Consider the following 13,300-nt stretch of genomic DNA (forward strand, 5'->3'; position numbering starts at 1 on the left):
CATCATAAATCATGTTGTTTAAGCAGCTTTTGAAGTTGTTGTTTTTTTTTGTATTTGTTTTTTGCTGCAAAGGTGAAGAATAAAATGACGAAAGAGCAATACATCAAGATGAACCGCGGCATCAACGACAGCAAAGACTTACCTGAGGAATATCTCTCGGCCATCTACGACGAGATTGCGGGGAAAAAGATTGCGATGAAAGAGACAAAAGAGCTCACCATGAAATCCAGCAAGCAGAGTGAGTCTCACTGCAGCAGAGTCTCTTTGTTCCCTGAAAGCACGTCAAAAGACAGTGTGTCGTTTTGAATAGATATGAAGTGATTATCCAGAGCCTTGTAGCCTTGTTGTTGTGAAGGTTTTGGCTTCGATGGAAATCCTTTAGAGATGCATCACGTGCAGATTGATTATATTTTACTGCTGATGGGCTGATAAAAGTCCGTGAGTGTTTGTGATGCTGGGATCAGTTCACTCACACAGAAATATAAACTAGTGAATTGGCTTGCTCACATTGTTAGCAACTCAAGCATGAAAGTACCAAAAATGTACTGCTTAGAGTTTGAACACACATGGAGAGGCTATTTTTAGACATTTATCTTCAGAGAAGTCAGCCTCCTTTTCTGTTTTGCAGGGCCTTTTCAATGAGTGTTTCTCCTCTTCCCAGTTGTCGGTTTGCTGTAAATGCTGCGTGTTTGTGTATTTATTCTCTCAGGTGTGGCCAGTGAGAAGCAGAGGCGTCTGCTGTACAACGTCGAGATGGAGCAGATGGCAAAGACGGCAAAAGCTCTAATGGAGGCCGTCAGCCACGTTCAGGCTCCGTTCACCAGCGCCACACATCTAGAACACGTCAGACCCATGTTCAAGGTAACAAGGGACAAGGGACCTGAGTACCTTTTCTGCTAAAAATTCCTTGGAAAAAAAAAAAAATCAGTCGTCAGATGTATTGTTCCACACGTCATGGTTGCTGTTTCTATTTCCCGCTTGTGTAAACCGTTGGTACCACCTGTGCCTCATCATCGGTCCTCTGGTCATAACCTTTCTTGATGTATCCGTAAGTCAGAAAGTCCACTGGCAGGCTTCATAAACGTAGGGCTTTGAAGGAAATGCGGCAAGTACTGAACCAGTGATACATTTTCAGCAGGAAAAGATCCACCCCTCCTAGTTTTGGTTTCCTCTTTTGGGGAGGTGAAATAATGTCCCTGGAGCTGAATCTAGACCCTGGTTCCTGTGGTCAAAACAAAGATATTTTCTCCAAAGGTTCTTAGATCAAGGAGAAAGTTCCCCTGGTCCCAAAGGGGCAATATACACATGCTTGTTTCACACATCCACACACACCGACTGGAGACATTGTCTGTGTTTCCTCAGCTTGCGTGGACGCCCTTCTTGGCTGCCTTCAGTGTGGGTCTTCAGGACTGTGATGACACTGAAGTGGCCTCGCTGTGTCTCGAAGGGATCCGCTGTGCGATCAGAATAGCGTGCATCTTCTCCATACAGGTACTGTGGTTAGAATTGAGAACCTTGTCTCTTTTTTTGCTGTAAATTTACAAGCTTCATGTCCTGTCTTTTGTGGAACAGTTGGAGCGGGATGCGTATGTCCAAGCCCTGGCTAGGTTCACCCTGTTGACCGCTAGCTCCGGGATTGCAGAAATGAAGCAGAAGAACATTGACACTATCAAGACGCTCATCACAGTGGCTCACACTGACGGGAACTACCTGGGCAACTCTTGGCATGAGGTTTTTATTTCCTCACAAAACATTTCTACAGGAGATAAAATGCACTTGCTACCAGCTCGCTGATTAGCAATAGAAATACTTTTTCTGTAAATATCCTATGCTGGTCTGTACTGATAGTTCAAAGTTAGTCACCACAAATAGTACACAAGTCAGTAGAACTTCTACATGATCTAGCAAAAACTGCTGCGTAATTTTGCTTTAAGGGACGTCTGCAAAACAGCAGGCTAGTAAACCCAAAAATCTGGACTCTCCAAATAAGCAGTAAAGGATGTAAAGTGCAAATAAAATCGTTACTGTGCCAGCAGCGTTTCACTGAAGATTTTGTTTTGTTTTGTTTTTTTACAGTTAGAGCTCTGATATTTTAGTTAAACGTGTTTAAGATAGTCAGTCCCCTCTCTCTCTCAAGGCGCGTGTCTCCCACCGCTCTTCCCTCCAATCACTGTGTTGTTACAGGTCAAATGTCTCTGTTCTCTCTCCTCAGATCATGAAGTGCATCAGTCAGTTGGAGCTGGCTCAGCTAATCGGTACAGGGGTGAAGGCACGCTACATCTCAGGGACGGTGAGGGGCAAAGAGGGCTTTATCACAAGCACCAAGGAGCAGGGCAGCGATGAGTACTTGGGTTTAGGTCAGCAACAACTCATAAACACAAGAAATCTATCAGTTCTTCCCGGCAGAACAAGAAATGTGAATCCCCTGTGTTTTGTTCTATAGTCGGCGGGACAGTCGACCGAAAGCAGATTGCTAGTATCCAGGAGTCCATCGGAGAGACCAGTTCTCAGAGCGTGGTGGTGGCTGTGGACAGGTACTGTAGTCAGGAACTTGTAGGGACTTTCATCATTGTGAAAATATCATACTTATTGCTAGAAATCACAGTAGAAATAATAGAAATGGAGAGAGAAATTTGGTGTAAGAAGGTTGCGCCAGATCTGGACCCAGTAAGCTGGGCTTACAATTTTAGATGTGTGTATTTCAACTCGCACCGTATGAACAGATCATCTTTTTTTTTCTCCTAACGTGCAGATTTACAGCGCGTGAAATGCCGCCACTAAAACGAAGCTTGTAAATAATCACTGTCATGTTGTGTGTTTAGGATCTTCACAGGTTCTACCAGACTAGATGGAAACGCAATAGGTGAGTCTACCTGCAGATCGGTGTTATTCTTATCGCTCCAAGGCTTGCTACATTGGAGCTATTTTTAACTTTACCCATACTTCACTCATTCAGCGACATCTTTTATCTCCCTTTGTCAGTTGATTTTGTGCGCTGGCTGTGTGCTGTGTCCATGGATGAGCTGGCCTCGCCCACACACCCACGTATGTTCAGCCTGCAAAAAATAGTGGAGATCTCGTACTACAACATGGGCCGCATCAGGCTGCAGTGGTCCAGGATCTGGGAGGTTATTGGAGACCACTTCAACAAGGTGGGTAGTGACTATGAAACAGGCAGCGACAAAGTGGGAATAAAAAGGGAAAAATTTCAAATGTTGAGGAGATATTATCTTTGAAATATAGTCATTTTCGTCCTGTTCCACTTTTCTTCCCAACAGTATGATTGTAGTCAGTGATAAACACAAATTGTTGCCAGAAAAGCTCCCCGGTATCTTAGTATTCAATGATGCTTCTCTCTTGCTGAGGCTTTTCTTCTCACTGGAAAGCTGCAAACAGTGTGAAAGCAAATGATCAAAGTAGCCATTTATCATTTGAGGGGATATTTTTCCCCAAACTGTTTCTTCTGTGCACATAGGTGCTTGTTTGTTCTCGTTACACATCTCACCGGAGGAACAGTTTGTTCTTTGTGTGACATCACTGAAAAGATGTTTCATGTCTTCGCAGGTTGGCTGCAACTCCAACGAGGACGTTGCCATCTTCGCGGTCGACTCTCTCCGCCAGCTGTCGATGAAGTTTTTAGAGAAGGGCGAGCTGGCTAACTTCAGATTCCAGAAAGATTTTCTGAGGCCGTTTGAGCACATCATGAAAAAGAACAGGTATTTGTCTGAGAGTACGCCTCGCTTGTGTTACAACACTCATGGTTAGAGGTGGGTGGTGCAAACACAAGGCCTGTGCCGTGGTTGTAAGTGGTTACTATATCTGGGCCGCTTCTCACATGGCTGCAGACGCACGCACGCGCACACACACACAAACACACACACACACACACACACACACTCACTCCCCCTCCTCGCCTCAACCTCTGTAACAGCTCCCTGCCTCGTCTCTTATTCATTCTTTTTCTCCCTTTTAGCAGTGAGTAAGCATGTTTCTCACTGACCCATTTCAGTCTGTTTTGCATTTAAAAGCTGACTATTAGTTCGAAACGAATGTCATTCATGTAAATAAAGCCGTTGTAATGGTCACGTCATCGGGCAAGCTGTTTTCACCGCAACACCTTTTTCATTGATGTGAAAGAGGAGTAGTGGTGTTAAGTATAAATCTGCCCACAGAGCAAGCGGGCTGAGAGCCTCAACAGAGAGTAGATGGCAGGCGGCCATGAAAACCCTGCAGCACAGTGTGTCCATTAGACTCACTCAGGCTGCCCTCCCCTGCCTCAGTGTGTGTGTTTGTGTGTGTGTGGGCGCGCGCGCACTGATAAGTGGAGGCAGTCTTTTCTATCATTCATAACTACGGAGCAATTAGCGATGCGCTTCACTATGGCAACTTAATCTGTAAAAACAAATGTGCCTGGATGAGCTGGAATAACGATTCAGCCAAACGTTTAGAGCTTTTAGAGTTAATTGACATCAATGTTGAGATTCATGTTAATTAAGGTTCTGCTGTCTTTTTCCTTTTTAATGCATCTTCTTCGGCTTATTTTGAGTCTAACCCGCCACCTCCCCACCGCTCAGGTCTCCCACCATCAGAGACATGGTGGTGCGCTGTATCGCCCAGATGGTTAACTCCCAGGCTGCCAATATCCGCTCAGGCTGGAAGAACATATTCTCCGTTTTCCACCTGGCTGCCTCCGACCAGGACGAGAGCATTGTAGAACTGGCCTTCCAGACCACGGGCCATATCGTCAGTAAGTGACAGACTGAAGACTTGTTGGCGCTCAAGAGTTTGTCTCTGCTTTACCATCATTTTTTTTTTTGTTTTATCTCTCTGTTTTCCCCCTTTTCTTCTTCTACATCTTCCAGCGAATGTATTTGAAAAGCACTTTGCGGCCACCATCGACTCCTTCCAGGATGCCGTTAAGTGTCTGTCCGAGTTCGCCTGTAATGCCTCCTTTCCAGACACAAGCATGGAGGCCATCCGACTCATCAGACACTGCGCCAAATACGTCTCAGAGAGGCCACAAGTCAGTATCAGTCCGTCTGCCCAGTTCTAGACGCACTTTCATGGTTCCTCAGTAAAATGACGAGAGCCAGAAAAGCTTCTTGGATGTTCATCGGAACTCTTCATAGAATTTAACACTGTTATTTGCAATTCTGTATTCAGCTCCAAATTCTCTGAGAATTTTTTTTTTTTTGCCAAATTCTTTTTATTTTTTTCTCACTTATTCCTAAATTGTAGGTGGTTTCACGCCAACTTTCAGATAAATTCATTCTTTTTTTTTTTACATTTTCTTTTTTATTTCAAACAGTGTTCATGCATCCGTGAGGAAAGCACAGTACAGTGGTACCTTTTCACAGCCAATACGTTCTTTTGGTGTAGTGTTTTTTTTTTTCAAGAGGAAAAACTGAAATGAACTTTTATCAATTCCCAAAATGAAACAGGCAAAAATGAATAATTATTCACCAATATCTATATTTTTGGATCAAATGACCAAATTATGGTGTTTTAAATGCTTGTCAAGGGTGCATGAATGCAGGTTTGCTTCAAATATTTCGAGATATAAGGGTCCCTTTTGAGCCGGCTCTATTCATATGGGGGTCATCGGCTCACTGAGAGTCAACTCGGGGGGTCCAGAACACACGAGAACCTCTGGTGTTTCTCTTTAGTGACGGTTTAAGTAAAATAAGCTTTGGCTCGGGTTGGAATGTTGCATATAATCTTGTGATTCATCTCAGCTCACCCACACAGCAGTCTTTTTTTTAATCAAAAAGACATGTTTTTTCTCGAATACATTATTAGATGTACATTACTGCACAAAAACAAGAAGCATTATCAGGGGCATGCAGATGTGTAGGCGGGGTAATTGTCTCCCGAGGCAGTGAAGATGGCTCTTATTTGTGTGTCAGGCCTTCAAAGACTACACCAGTGATGACATGAATGTAGCACCCGAGGACCGTGTGTGGGTGCGGGGGTGGTTCCCCATCCTCTTCGAGCTCTCCTGCATCATCAACAGGTGTAAGCTGGACGTCAGGACCAGGTAGGCAGTTCACCTGTTACCTCAGGGCATAAAAGTGGATATTTTGATACCTAAGATAAATGTCTATGTGTGTGCCTGTGCGTGCGTGTGTGTGTGTGTGTGTGTGTGTGTGTGTGTGTGTGTGTGTGTTCGATTCTCCAGGGGTTTGACTGTGATGTTTGAGGTGATGAAGACCTACGGGCACACCTTTGAGGAGCGCTGGTGGCAAGACCTCTTCCAAATTGTCTTCAGGATCTTTGACAACATGAAGCTGCCCGAGCAACAGACGGAGGTACGAGACACAGCAGCTGTTAAAGCAAGCTGCTTCTCATCGGGAACCATTCTCACAGAGGTCGTGTGTTTGTGTCGCGTCCTCAGAAAGCAGAGTGGATGACCACCACCTGTAACCATGCACTTTACGCCATCTGTGACGTCTTCACTCAGTACTTTGAATCGCTCAATGACGTCCTGCTGGATGACATTCTGGCTCAGCTCTACTGGTGTGTGCAGCAAGGTGAGAACACAGCAGCCCTTCTGCTCTCCGGGAGGACATAGCTGTTACAGGCAGTAAAACACTGGAAGCTGATTGGTTGATTGGCGCTTTTGTAACTGTTATTTTAAGTGAAATGGCTGATTTTGACGTCAAAACTGGAACAGAGCAGGAACAAAAAAAAAGTGTATGATCCCATTTGGACTCACAGCAGTTGCTCACGTATTGATAGCTTCACAATGACTGCTAATTCCACGCTACCTTCTTGAATCTGAAAGCATCACTACAAGCTAGTTAGAGCTTTTGCTGCTCAAATTACAGGGTAGAAACAGACATACAGAACTCAGAGGAGGAATGAAAGAGGCACCGTTCTGCATATTGAAGCTAAAAATGCTACATAACATCGATTTAAAGTTGAATTAATGTTTGGGAGCACACTGTCCTTTTGTCTTTAGAAGAAAGGAGAAGAGACGGTTATAATGATAGCGTGATTCTATAGGCACATAACTGACAAGCACCCTCAAGTCTAATTAGAACATAATTATGGGGCCTAAAATAGCTACTTGCATAACTTAACTTCAGGAGCAGCAGGTTTAGCCAACAAGTGATCACAGTTGATAGCGTTTTGGGGTTGTTCACCAGAATAAAGCTAACCCTGCTCCTCCTTGTCATCTGTGTGTGTGTGTGTGTGTGTGTGTGTGTGTGTGTGTGTGTGTGTGTGTGTGTGTGTGTGTGTGTGTGTGCGCGCGCGCCTTGTCATCTGTGTGCGTGTGCGTGCGTGCGTAGATAACGAGCAGCTTGCCCGTTCAGGCACCAACTGTCTAGAGAACGTGGTCATCCTGAACGGAGAGAAGTTTTCCCCAGAGACCTGGGACAAGACGTGCAACTGCATGCTGGACATCTTCAAAACCACCATCCCTCATGCGTAAGCTGCTGCCATGAAAAAAAACAAAACAATACAAAATGACCTTTCAGATACAGGCTTAATACAGCAGTCTGTTAAAAATTGTAACCATATTAATGTTTAATTTGATGCATTATGCTTCAGAAGTAATTATCTAGTCTGGTGGTTTGTCTGTACACTGTTTGATTGATGCTTTTTTATTCGTCCAAGTCTGTTGACATGGAGACCAGCGGGAGCAGAGGGAGATCACATGATGTCACAGAGCCTGTCAGACAAACAACTGGTGAGGCTGCTTTTTCTTTAAAATAAATCTTCCATGATGGAGAACGTTTTGTCAAATTTGTTGTCTTCATCCAGTTTCCCGTGATTTCTTTAGCATTTTGCACAAGGTTTGCAGTGCTTTATAAATTGGTATATAGTAACATTATGTCCCTTGTCTCAGGACTCCATTTCCCAGAAGTCTTTGGACATCCAGTTTCGCTCTGAGGACCAGCATTCTAACAGTACCGCCATGGAGAACCGTTGGCAGAGTCAGTACAGTTCCGCTTCGGGCATGAGTGAGGACGGCTCCAGGAGCAGGACCCCAACGAGTAAGTGTCACGGCTTCCCCTCGAGGGCTCAAACGTTCCATCTCTTGTGGATTCTGATGAATATCCGTTTTTTCCGCAGAGATCCAGGAGCAACGCTTATTCTCAGCCTTGCTGATCAAGTGTGTCGTGCAGCTGGAGCTGATCCAGACCATCGATAACATCATCTTCTTTCCCGCCACCAGTAAGAAGGAAGACGCTGAGAACTTCGCAGCTGCTCAGGTACAAACCTTTGTGGTCTGAAGAACACGATGTGTGTCTTTTTTTTCATGTGAATTAAGTCGTGAATAACCTGTCAACTCTTCATCTTTTAAAGCGAGATGCCCTGAACTCAGCAGACGTCCCCGTGGAGACCCAGGATCAGGGCATGTATCGCTACCTGACCTCCGAGCAACTCTTCAAGCTGCTGGACTGCTTGCTGGAGTCGCACCACTTCGCCAAGGCTTTTAACTCCAACAACGAGCAGAGGACGTTACTGTGGAAAGCAGGTAGGATGAGAAACCACATCTGCTCGCATCAGGCCTTTGTCTGCTCCGATTGGCTGAAATGTAAAGACAAAGGATGGTATGAGACATGTGACCTCTGCAAATTTTAAGGAGTGATGCAGCATAAAAGAAAAACACGGTTTTAAAATAGCAATGGAAATGTGTGTGTGTGTGTGTGTGTGTGTGTGTGTGTGTGTGTGTGTGTGTGTGTGTGTTAAAGGTTTCAAAGGAAAATCAAAGCCTAACCTGTTGAAGCAGGAGACCAGCAGCCTGGCGTGCGGTCTGCGCATCCTCTTTCGTATGTACACAGACCAAAGTCGGCAGGACGCCTGGGAGGAGGTACAGAGACGACTGCTGAAGTAAGAACCTGAACACACTAAACCCACACACTTCCTCAACCTACACACTTCGTGAACCTACACACTTCCTGTTAGTAACACAATTCATATCCAGTATTTTTCTGACGCATTATTGCAGGAAGTTTCGCCTGAAACACACACACACACACACACACACACACACACACACACACACACACACACACACACACACACACACACATACAGAATACCGCCAGCCTCTTTAACCCTCGACTTTATCGACTTTAGCAAAGCTCCAACTGATCTCAGGATTCTTTTGTCGCTCGGCTTAAATTTCTCCCTGCTAATGATGTCGACTTTTCCTCACAATTCCTTATCACCTGATTAGATGGAACAACAGATGTGGTCTGTGCGTGAGGCTCATTTACCTGAATCAAGAAATCAATAGAATCTTTTCTGTGTAAATATTTAACGAACAGTGCAAACACGCTGCTGGAAGAACAGCAGATGACACAGAAACACACACACACACACACACACACACACACACACACACACACACACACAAACCATACACCGATTCTGTAAGTCTAACCGTACAATTACCGAAGTTCCTCGTTGATTCAGTTCAGATAAAGATAATATCTCATCATGTTCAACAGTTTTTTCACAGCAAATATTGATCCCAACCCTTGTTCTATCAATGCAGGCGATTCAAGTGTATTTGATGACTTGTGAGACATCTTTCTCTAGTGCCCCACTGCTAGCATTCATTGCAGCTAAGCTAACTAGCAGCTAGCCATTGAGAAGGGGCCAAATAATTAAACTAGTGTGAACCACAGACTTTATTTCAGGCATTTCACCAAAAACCTGTTAAAAAAATGGAGGAACTGAGTTGCAGCTCGAAGCATATTCTGAATTTGAGCTGTCCTTCCTTAATTATCCCATCTGGTTAAAATACAGTGGGCAGGAAACAGAGGAAGTTCTTTTTAAACGATACTGGACTCAGGGTACATAGTGAGCTGTTTCGATAAACATGAACTCATGACCATGACTGAGGTTATCACATGGCCCATAGTCGGCGTGTTCATGGTTTAATAAGTCCATGTGCTTGCTTGCTGGGCTGAGAAGCTCTTGATAGTCAGTACTCGTCAGTCGTCGCTCTACGCAGTTGTGCACGATGGAAACCTTCAGCTCTTCGCGAGGAGCCCGGCGTGAACCTCGTCGGGTCTGGTCTCTGGCCTCCTCCAGCTCTGACGTCGCGCTCCTCTTCCTGAGGGCGGACACGAGCAGTGTTGGGGTCAGATGATTAGTATTCAATAAAAGCAGTTTGCTGGTGGAACAGCGATAGTCAAAAATATTGCTTCCATCTTTGGCAGCCTCCAGCTCTTTGCAGCGTGGTGTCATGTCTGAGTTTTGTGTCCCTTTGGTCTTCACGCACACAACACACACACACTTAGTCCTCTTCTTAGCCACACGTTTAAATTGCACACACCCTCACTTGCCGCAAGTCACGTACAGCACACATGCACATTTGATTAGCGTAAGGTGCAAATCAGACGAGAGGTGATGGGGTCACAGACATTTGGGTGCAGGGGAGCTGTGAAAGAGGAATAAACAGATGGTGTTTAACAGGGTCACGGAAGAAAGTTCAGCTGTCGTGTCACATCTCTCCCCACTGAAAAGCAGGAAGAGAAACGTCTCATTATCTTCATAAAACCATCAGTCAGTGACTTTAATTAGCAAGAGCTCTGCAAACATCATCCAGCAGTTTAGCATGTTTAAATCAACACAAATAATTACCAGCCGAAAATGGTTGTAATTTTCCTGTATTTAATAAAATCCTGACAGGAACTGAGTGTATGAGAAGCTGAATAATTTCTCTTTTGTCTTCTTGTAGTGTGTGCAGCGAAGCTGTAGCATATTTCTTGGCGTTGACCTCCGAGAGCCATCGAGAGGCCTGGACCAACCTGCTGCTCCTCTTCCTCACCAAGGTGCTAAAAATCAGCGATGAGAGGGTGAGTGTTCCTGACTCATTCTAGTCATGAAATGTCGAGATGCTTCTGCCGCTTTTGTTTTTGAGAAACGATCAAATTCGTAAAAAGTCTCTGGTGAGTTGTTGTGAGGTGCATTTTAGGCAAAATTTCTTTTTGATCTCACTTAAAATGTGTAGGAGCCATCAGAAAGCAGATGCAGCCCCTTGAGCTGATGGACATAAGCCAGCGTTTATTATGGTTGGCGGTTAGTAGTCAGCCCTGCTTCCTCATCCTCCCGTAGTGCCTCCAGTTTGTTTGTATCGGGACTAAACAAGCAGGACAGCAGGTCCGGTAGCAGGTTGGATTAACACAAACTATTACATTGAACCTGTTACGGAACCACTGATAATAAAGTAGAAGAAGAACAGATGCTCTATATTCAGTTCCTGAGTACTTCAGTTGACAAAGGGAACCAGAAGCATAAAAAGTGCCGAATGAATTGCAGTCAATTAGATGATGATAACAATTAAAACAACAACTTCATTTGTACAGCACCTTTCATACAAAAATTGTAGCTCAAAGTGCTTTCCAGCAAAGAGAGAGCATTACTACATATTTAAAGAATGTTACGTGAAAAGAGAATATTGAAGAAGAGACTGAAAAAAGAATAAAAGGAAGAAGAAATAAAAAGAATAAAGTACATAAAAAAACGTTAGTCTTCTTCCTGCTGGAAACCTCCCAAATCCTGTTAGCCTTCTTGAGGGATGTAGCTGTGAGTTAGCGATGAGGCTAGCTAGGGAGTCAGCCATGTTGAGAGCTTTGCTGATGAGACATTGTTGAGATGTTGAGAGCTTCTGACGATACTTTTCCCTCCTCATGCTTTAATGAGTCTGAATGTGTGACTTCATCCCGTGTTGCTTCTGTCTCCGTCACGTTCAGTTCAAGGCTCATGCGTCCAGATACTACCCACTACTGTGCGAGATCATGCAGTTTGACCTTATCCCAGAGCTGCGGGCTGTTCTAAGAAAGTTCTACTTGCGTATCGGCCTGGTGTTTCACATCGCCCAGCTGCCTGCACCCGAACCGGACCCTCAGCCGGCACAAACCGAACAGGAGGAGACAAACACCGAGGTTGGAGAGGAGGCTGGGGAGGAGGCCCAGTGATGGCGAGCTACATCATGCCTGGAAACACAGAGCTCCACTGAGACCTCCAGCTCTCAGGTTACTCCACTTGGATCATGCTGAACACTGGACTTGAGTGGCCGATCCCCAGTCAGCTACCTGCTAACACCTGCCCGCACCCTTAACCCTTATCACCACACAGACATGTACTTGATACCACGAGGAAAACTCTTGAACAAGGTGTAGCGATTCCTCCACTGGATACAACTACTGATCAAAAAAAAGAAAAAAAAAAGAAAAAAGACAGTTACCCATATCTCTGATCAGCTCAGAAGGAATATATTTCCCAAAAAAAACAAAAAACAAAGTGTGCTTCTTACTGTATATTTTAAAAACATTAAAGAATGAGCGGTTTCAGCAACATGCAAAAACATATTCAGTAACCTTGAAATGTGGAATTTGTCACACATTGATGATAGTAATGATCTTTCTCTCTGCACCTCGGATGGCTAACATTAGCATTGATAGCCTCTTGGATTCAACTAGTTGTACAGATCTGCCGCTATGTAATATAATCTTATAACACTAGATTTCATTTATTTTTGTTTATTATTTTTTTCTCCCTCTGCTGCACTTGATCTGTTTTTGTTTTGAATGCACTGGAGATTTTACTTTTCTTGATAATTTATTTGGTTGAAACATCTCCTGCAGTTTTTGTCCTTTACAGTATGATTTGTCATGACCATGAAAGTGAAGGGTTAAATTATTCCATTTTATATGTTGTTAGGTTTTTAACAGCGACAGATGTGATATGAAACTGGAAGAGGAGAGAGCAACTTGATGCTAGCTGCTTTTTGAGTCTGTTTTCATGTTGATTTTTTTTCTTTTTTTGAGTTTAGTTGTCACTCGTGTGTACAAAATCAAACGTTAATAATATATTTAATTAGTTTTGTTGGGTTTTTTTTTGTTTTGTTTTTTTTCTTTGGTTTGGGGAAAAAGTAATATGTATAGAGAACATGACAAATGTTAGCTGGGCTTTACGTATGAATGGGGTACATTCCTGCTCATGGATGTAGAAAACAAAATGTATATGATACAGCAATGTAAAGTTTTCTATGTTACAAAAGATTATGTACAACTTTCTGTACGATACATCATCTGGCATTCTAATCAGGTTCTAGGTCAATAAAGTTTTTGAACTTGGTTGATTTGAAACATTGAATGACTGACTTTAAATTCTATTCCTCCTCTATACACCCTAAACCTGATCCCTGCATTTTTTTTTTCTGTTTTTGATTTATTTAAAGTCGCTGTATTATACCTCTAACCCAGCTAAATTTGTGTATTTTGGTGGTGTATTACCAGCAGCAGCAGCATGTATTTATACTCAAAAAGCTGTT

At 43.7% G+C, this 13,300-nt stretch overlaps 1 protein-coding gene across 2 annotated transcripts in view; it reads left to right on the forward strand.

Annotated features, from left to right (window-relative positions):
* Positions 1-13,122, forward strand: part of arfgef1 (ADP-ribosylation factor guanine nucleotide-exchange factor 1 (brefeldin A-inhibited)) — a 50,285-nt gene extending 37,163 nt beyond the window's left edge. Inside the window, exons 19-40 of one of the 2 annotated variants that reach the window (XM_086192106.1) lie at positions 73-238; positions 710-861; positions 1,363-1,491; positions 1,573-1,731; positions 2,213-2,357; positions 2,444-2,534; positions 2,823-2,863; positions 2,983-3,152; positions 3,565-3,716; positions 4,575-4,747; positions 4,863-5,023; positions 5,907-6,037; positions 6,179-6,308; positions 6,395-6,530; positions 7,293-7,431; positions 7,621-7,693; positions 7,853-8,000; positions 8,080-8,219; positions 8,314-8,485; positions 8,703-8,841; positions 10,703-10,820; positions 11,718-13,122. In XM_086192106.1, the coding sequence (XP_086048232.1) occupies positions 73-238; positions 710-861; positions 1,363-1,491; positions 1,573-1,731; positions 2,213-2,357; positions 2,444-2,534; positions 2,823-2,863; positions 2,983-3,152; positions 3,565-3,716; positions 4,575-4,747; positions 4,863-5,023; positions 5,907-6,037; positions 6,179-6,308; positions 6,395-6,530; positions 7,293-7,431; positions 7,621-7,693; positions 7,853-8,000; positions 8,080-8,219; positions 8,314-8,485; positions 8,703-8,841; positions 10,703-10,820; positions 11,718-11,942 (3,090 nt within the window). In that variant the 3' untranslated portion in view covers positions 11,943-13,122. The remainder of the gene's footprint in view (positions 1-72; positions 239-709; positions 862-1,362; positions 1,492-1,572; positions 1,732-2,212; positions 2,358-2,443; positions 2,535-2,822; positions 2,864-2,982; positions 3,153-3,564; positions 3,717-4,574; positions 4,748-4,862; positions 5,024-5,906; positions 6,038-6,178; positions 6,309-6,394; positions 6,531-7,292; positions 7,432-7,620; positions 7,694-7,852; positions 8,001-8,079; positions 8,220-8,313; positions 8,486-8,702; positions 8,842-10,702; positions 10,821-11,717) is intronic. The other variant, XM_086192107.1, reaches the window with a different exon arrangement.
* Positions 13,123-13,300: the final 178 nt, after the last annotated feature.

Source organism: Aulostomus chinensis, chromosome 21 (assembly GCF_037954235.1).
Source record: "Aulostomus chinensis isolate RoL2024-O1b breed Wild chromosome 21, RoL_Achi_v1.0, whole genome shotgun sequence".
NCBI lineage: Eukaryota > Metazoa > Chordata > Actinopteri > Syngnathiformes > Aulostomidae > Aulostomus > Aulostomus chinensis.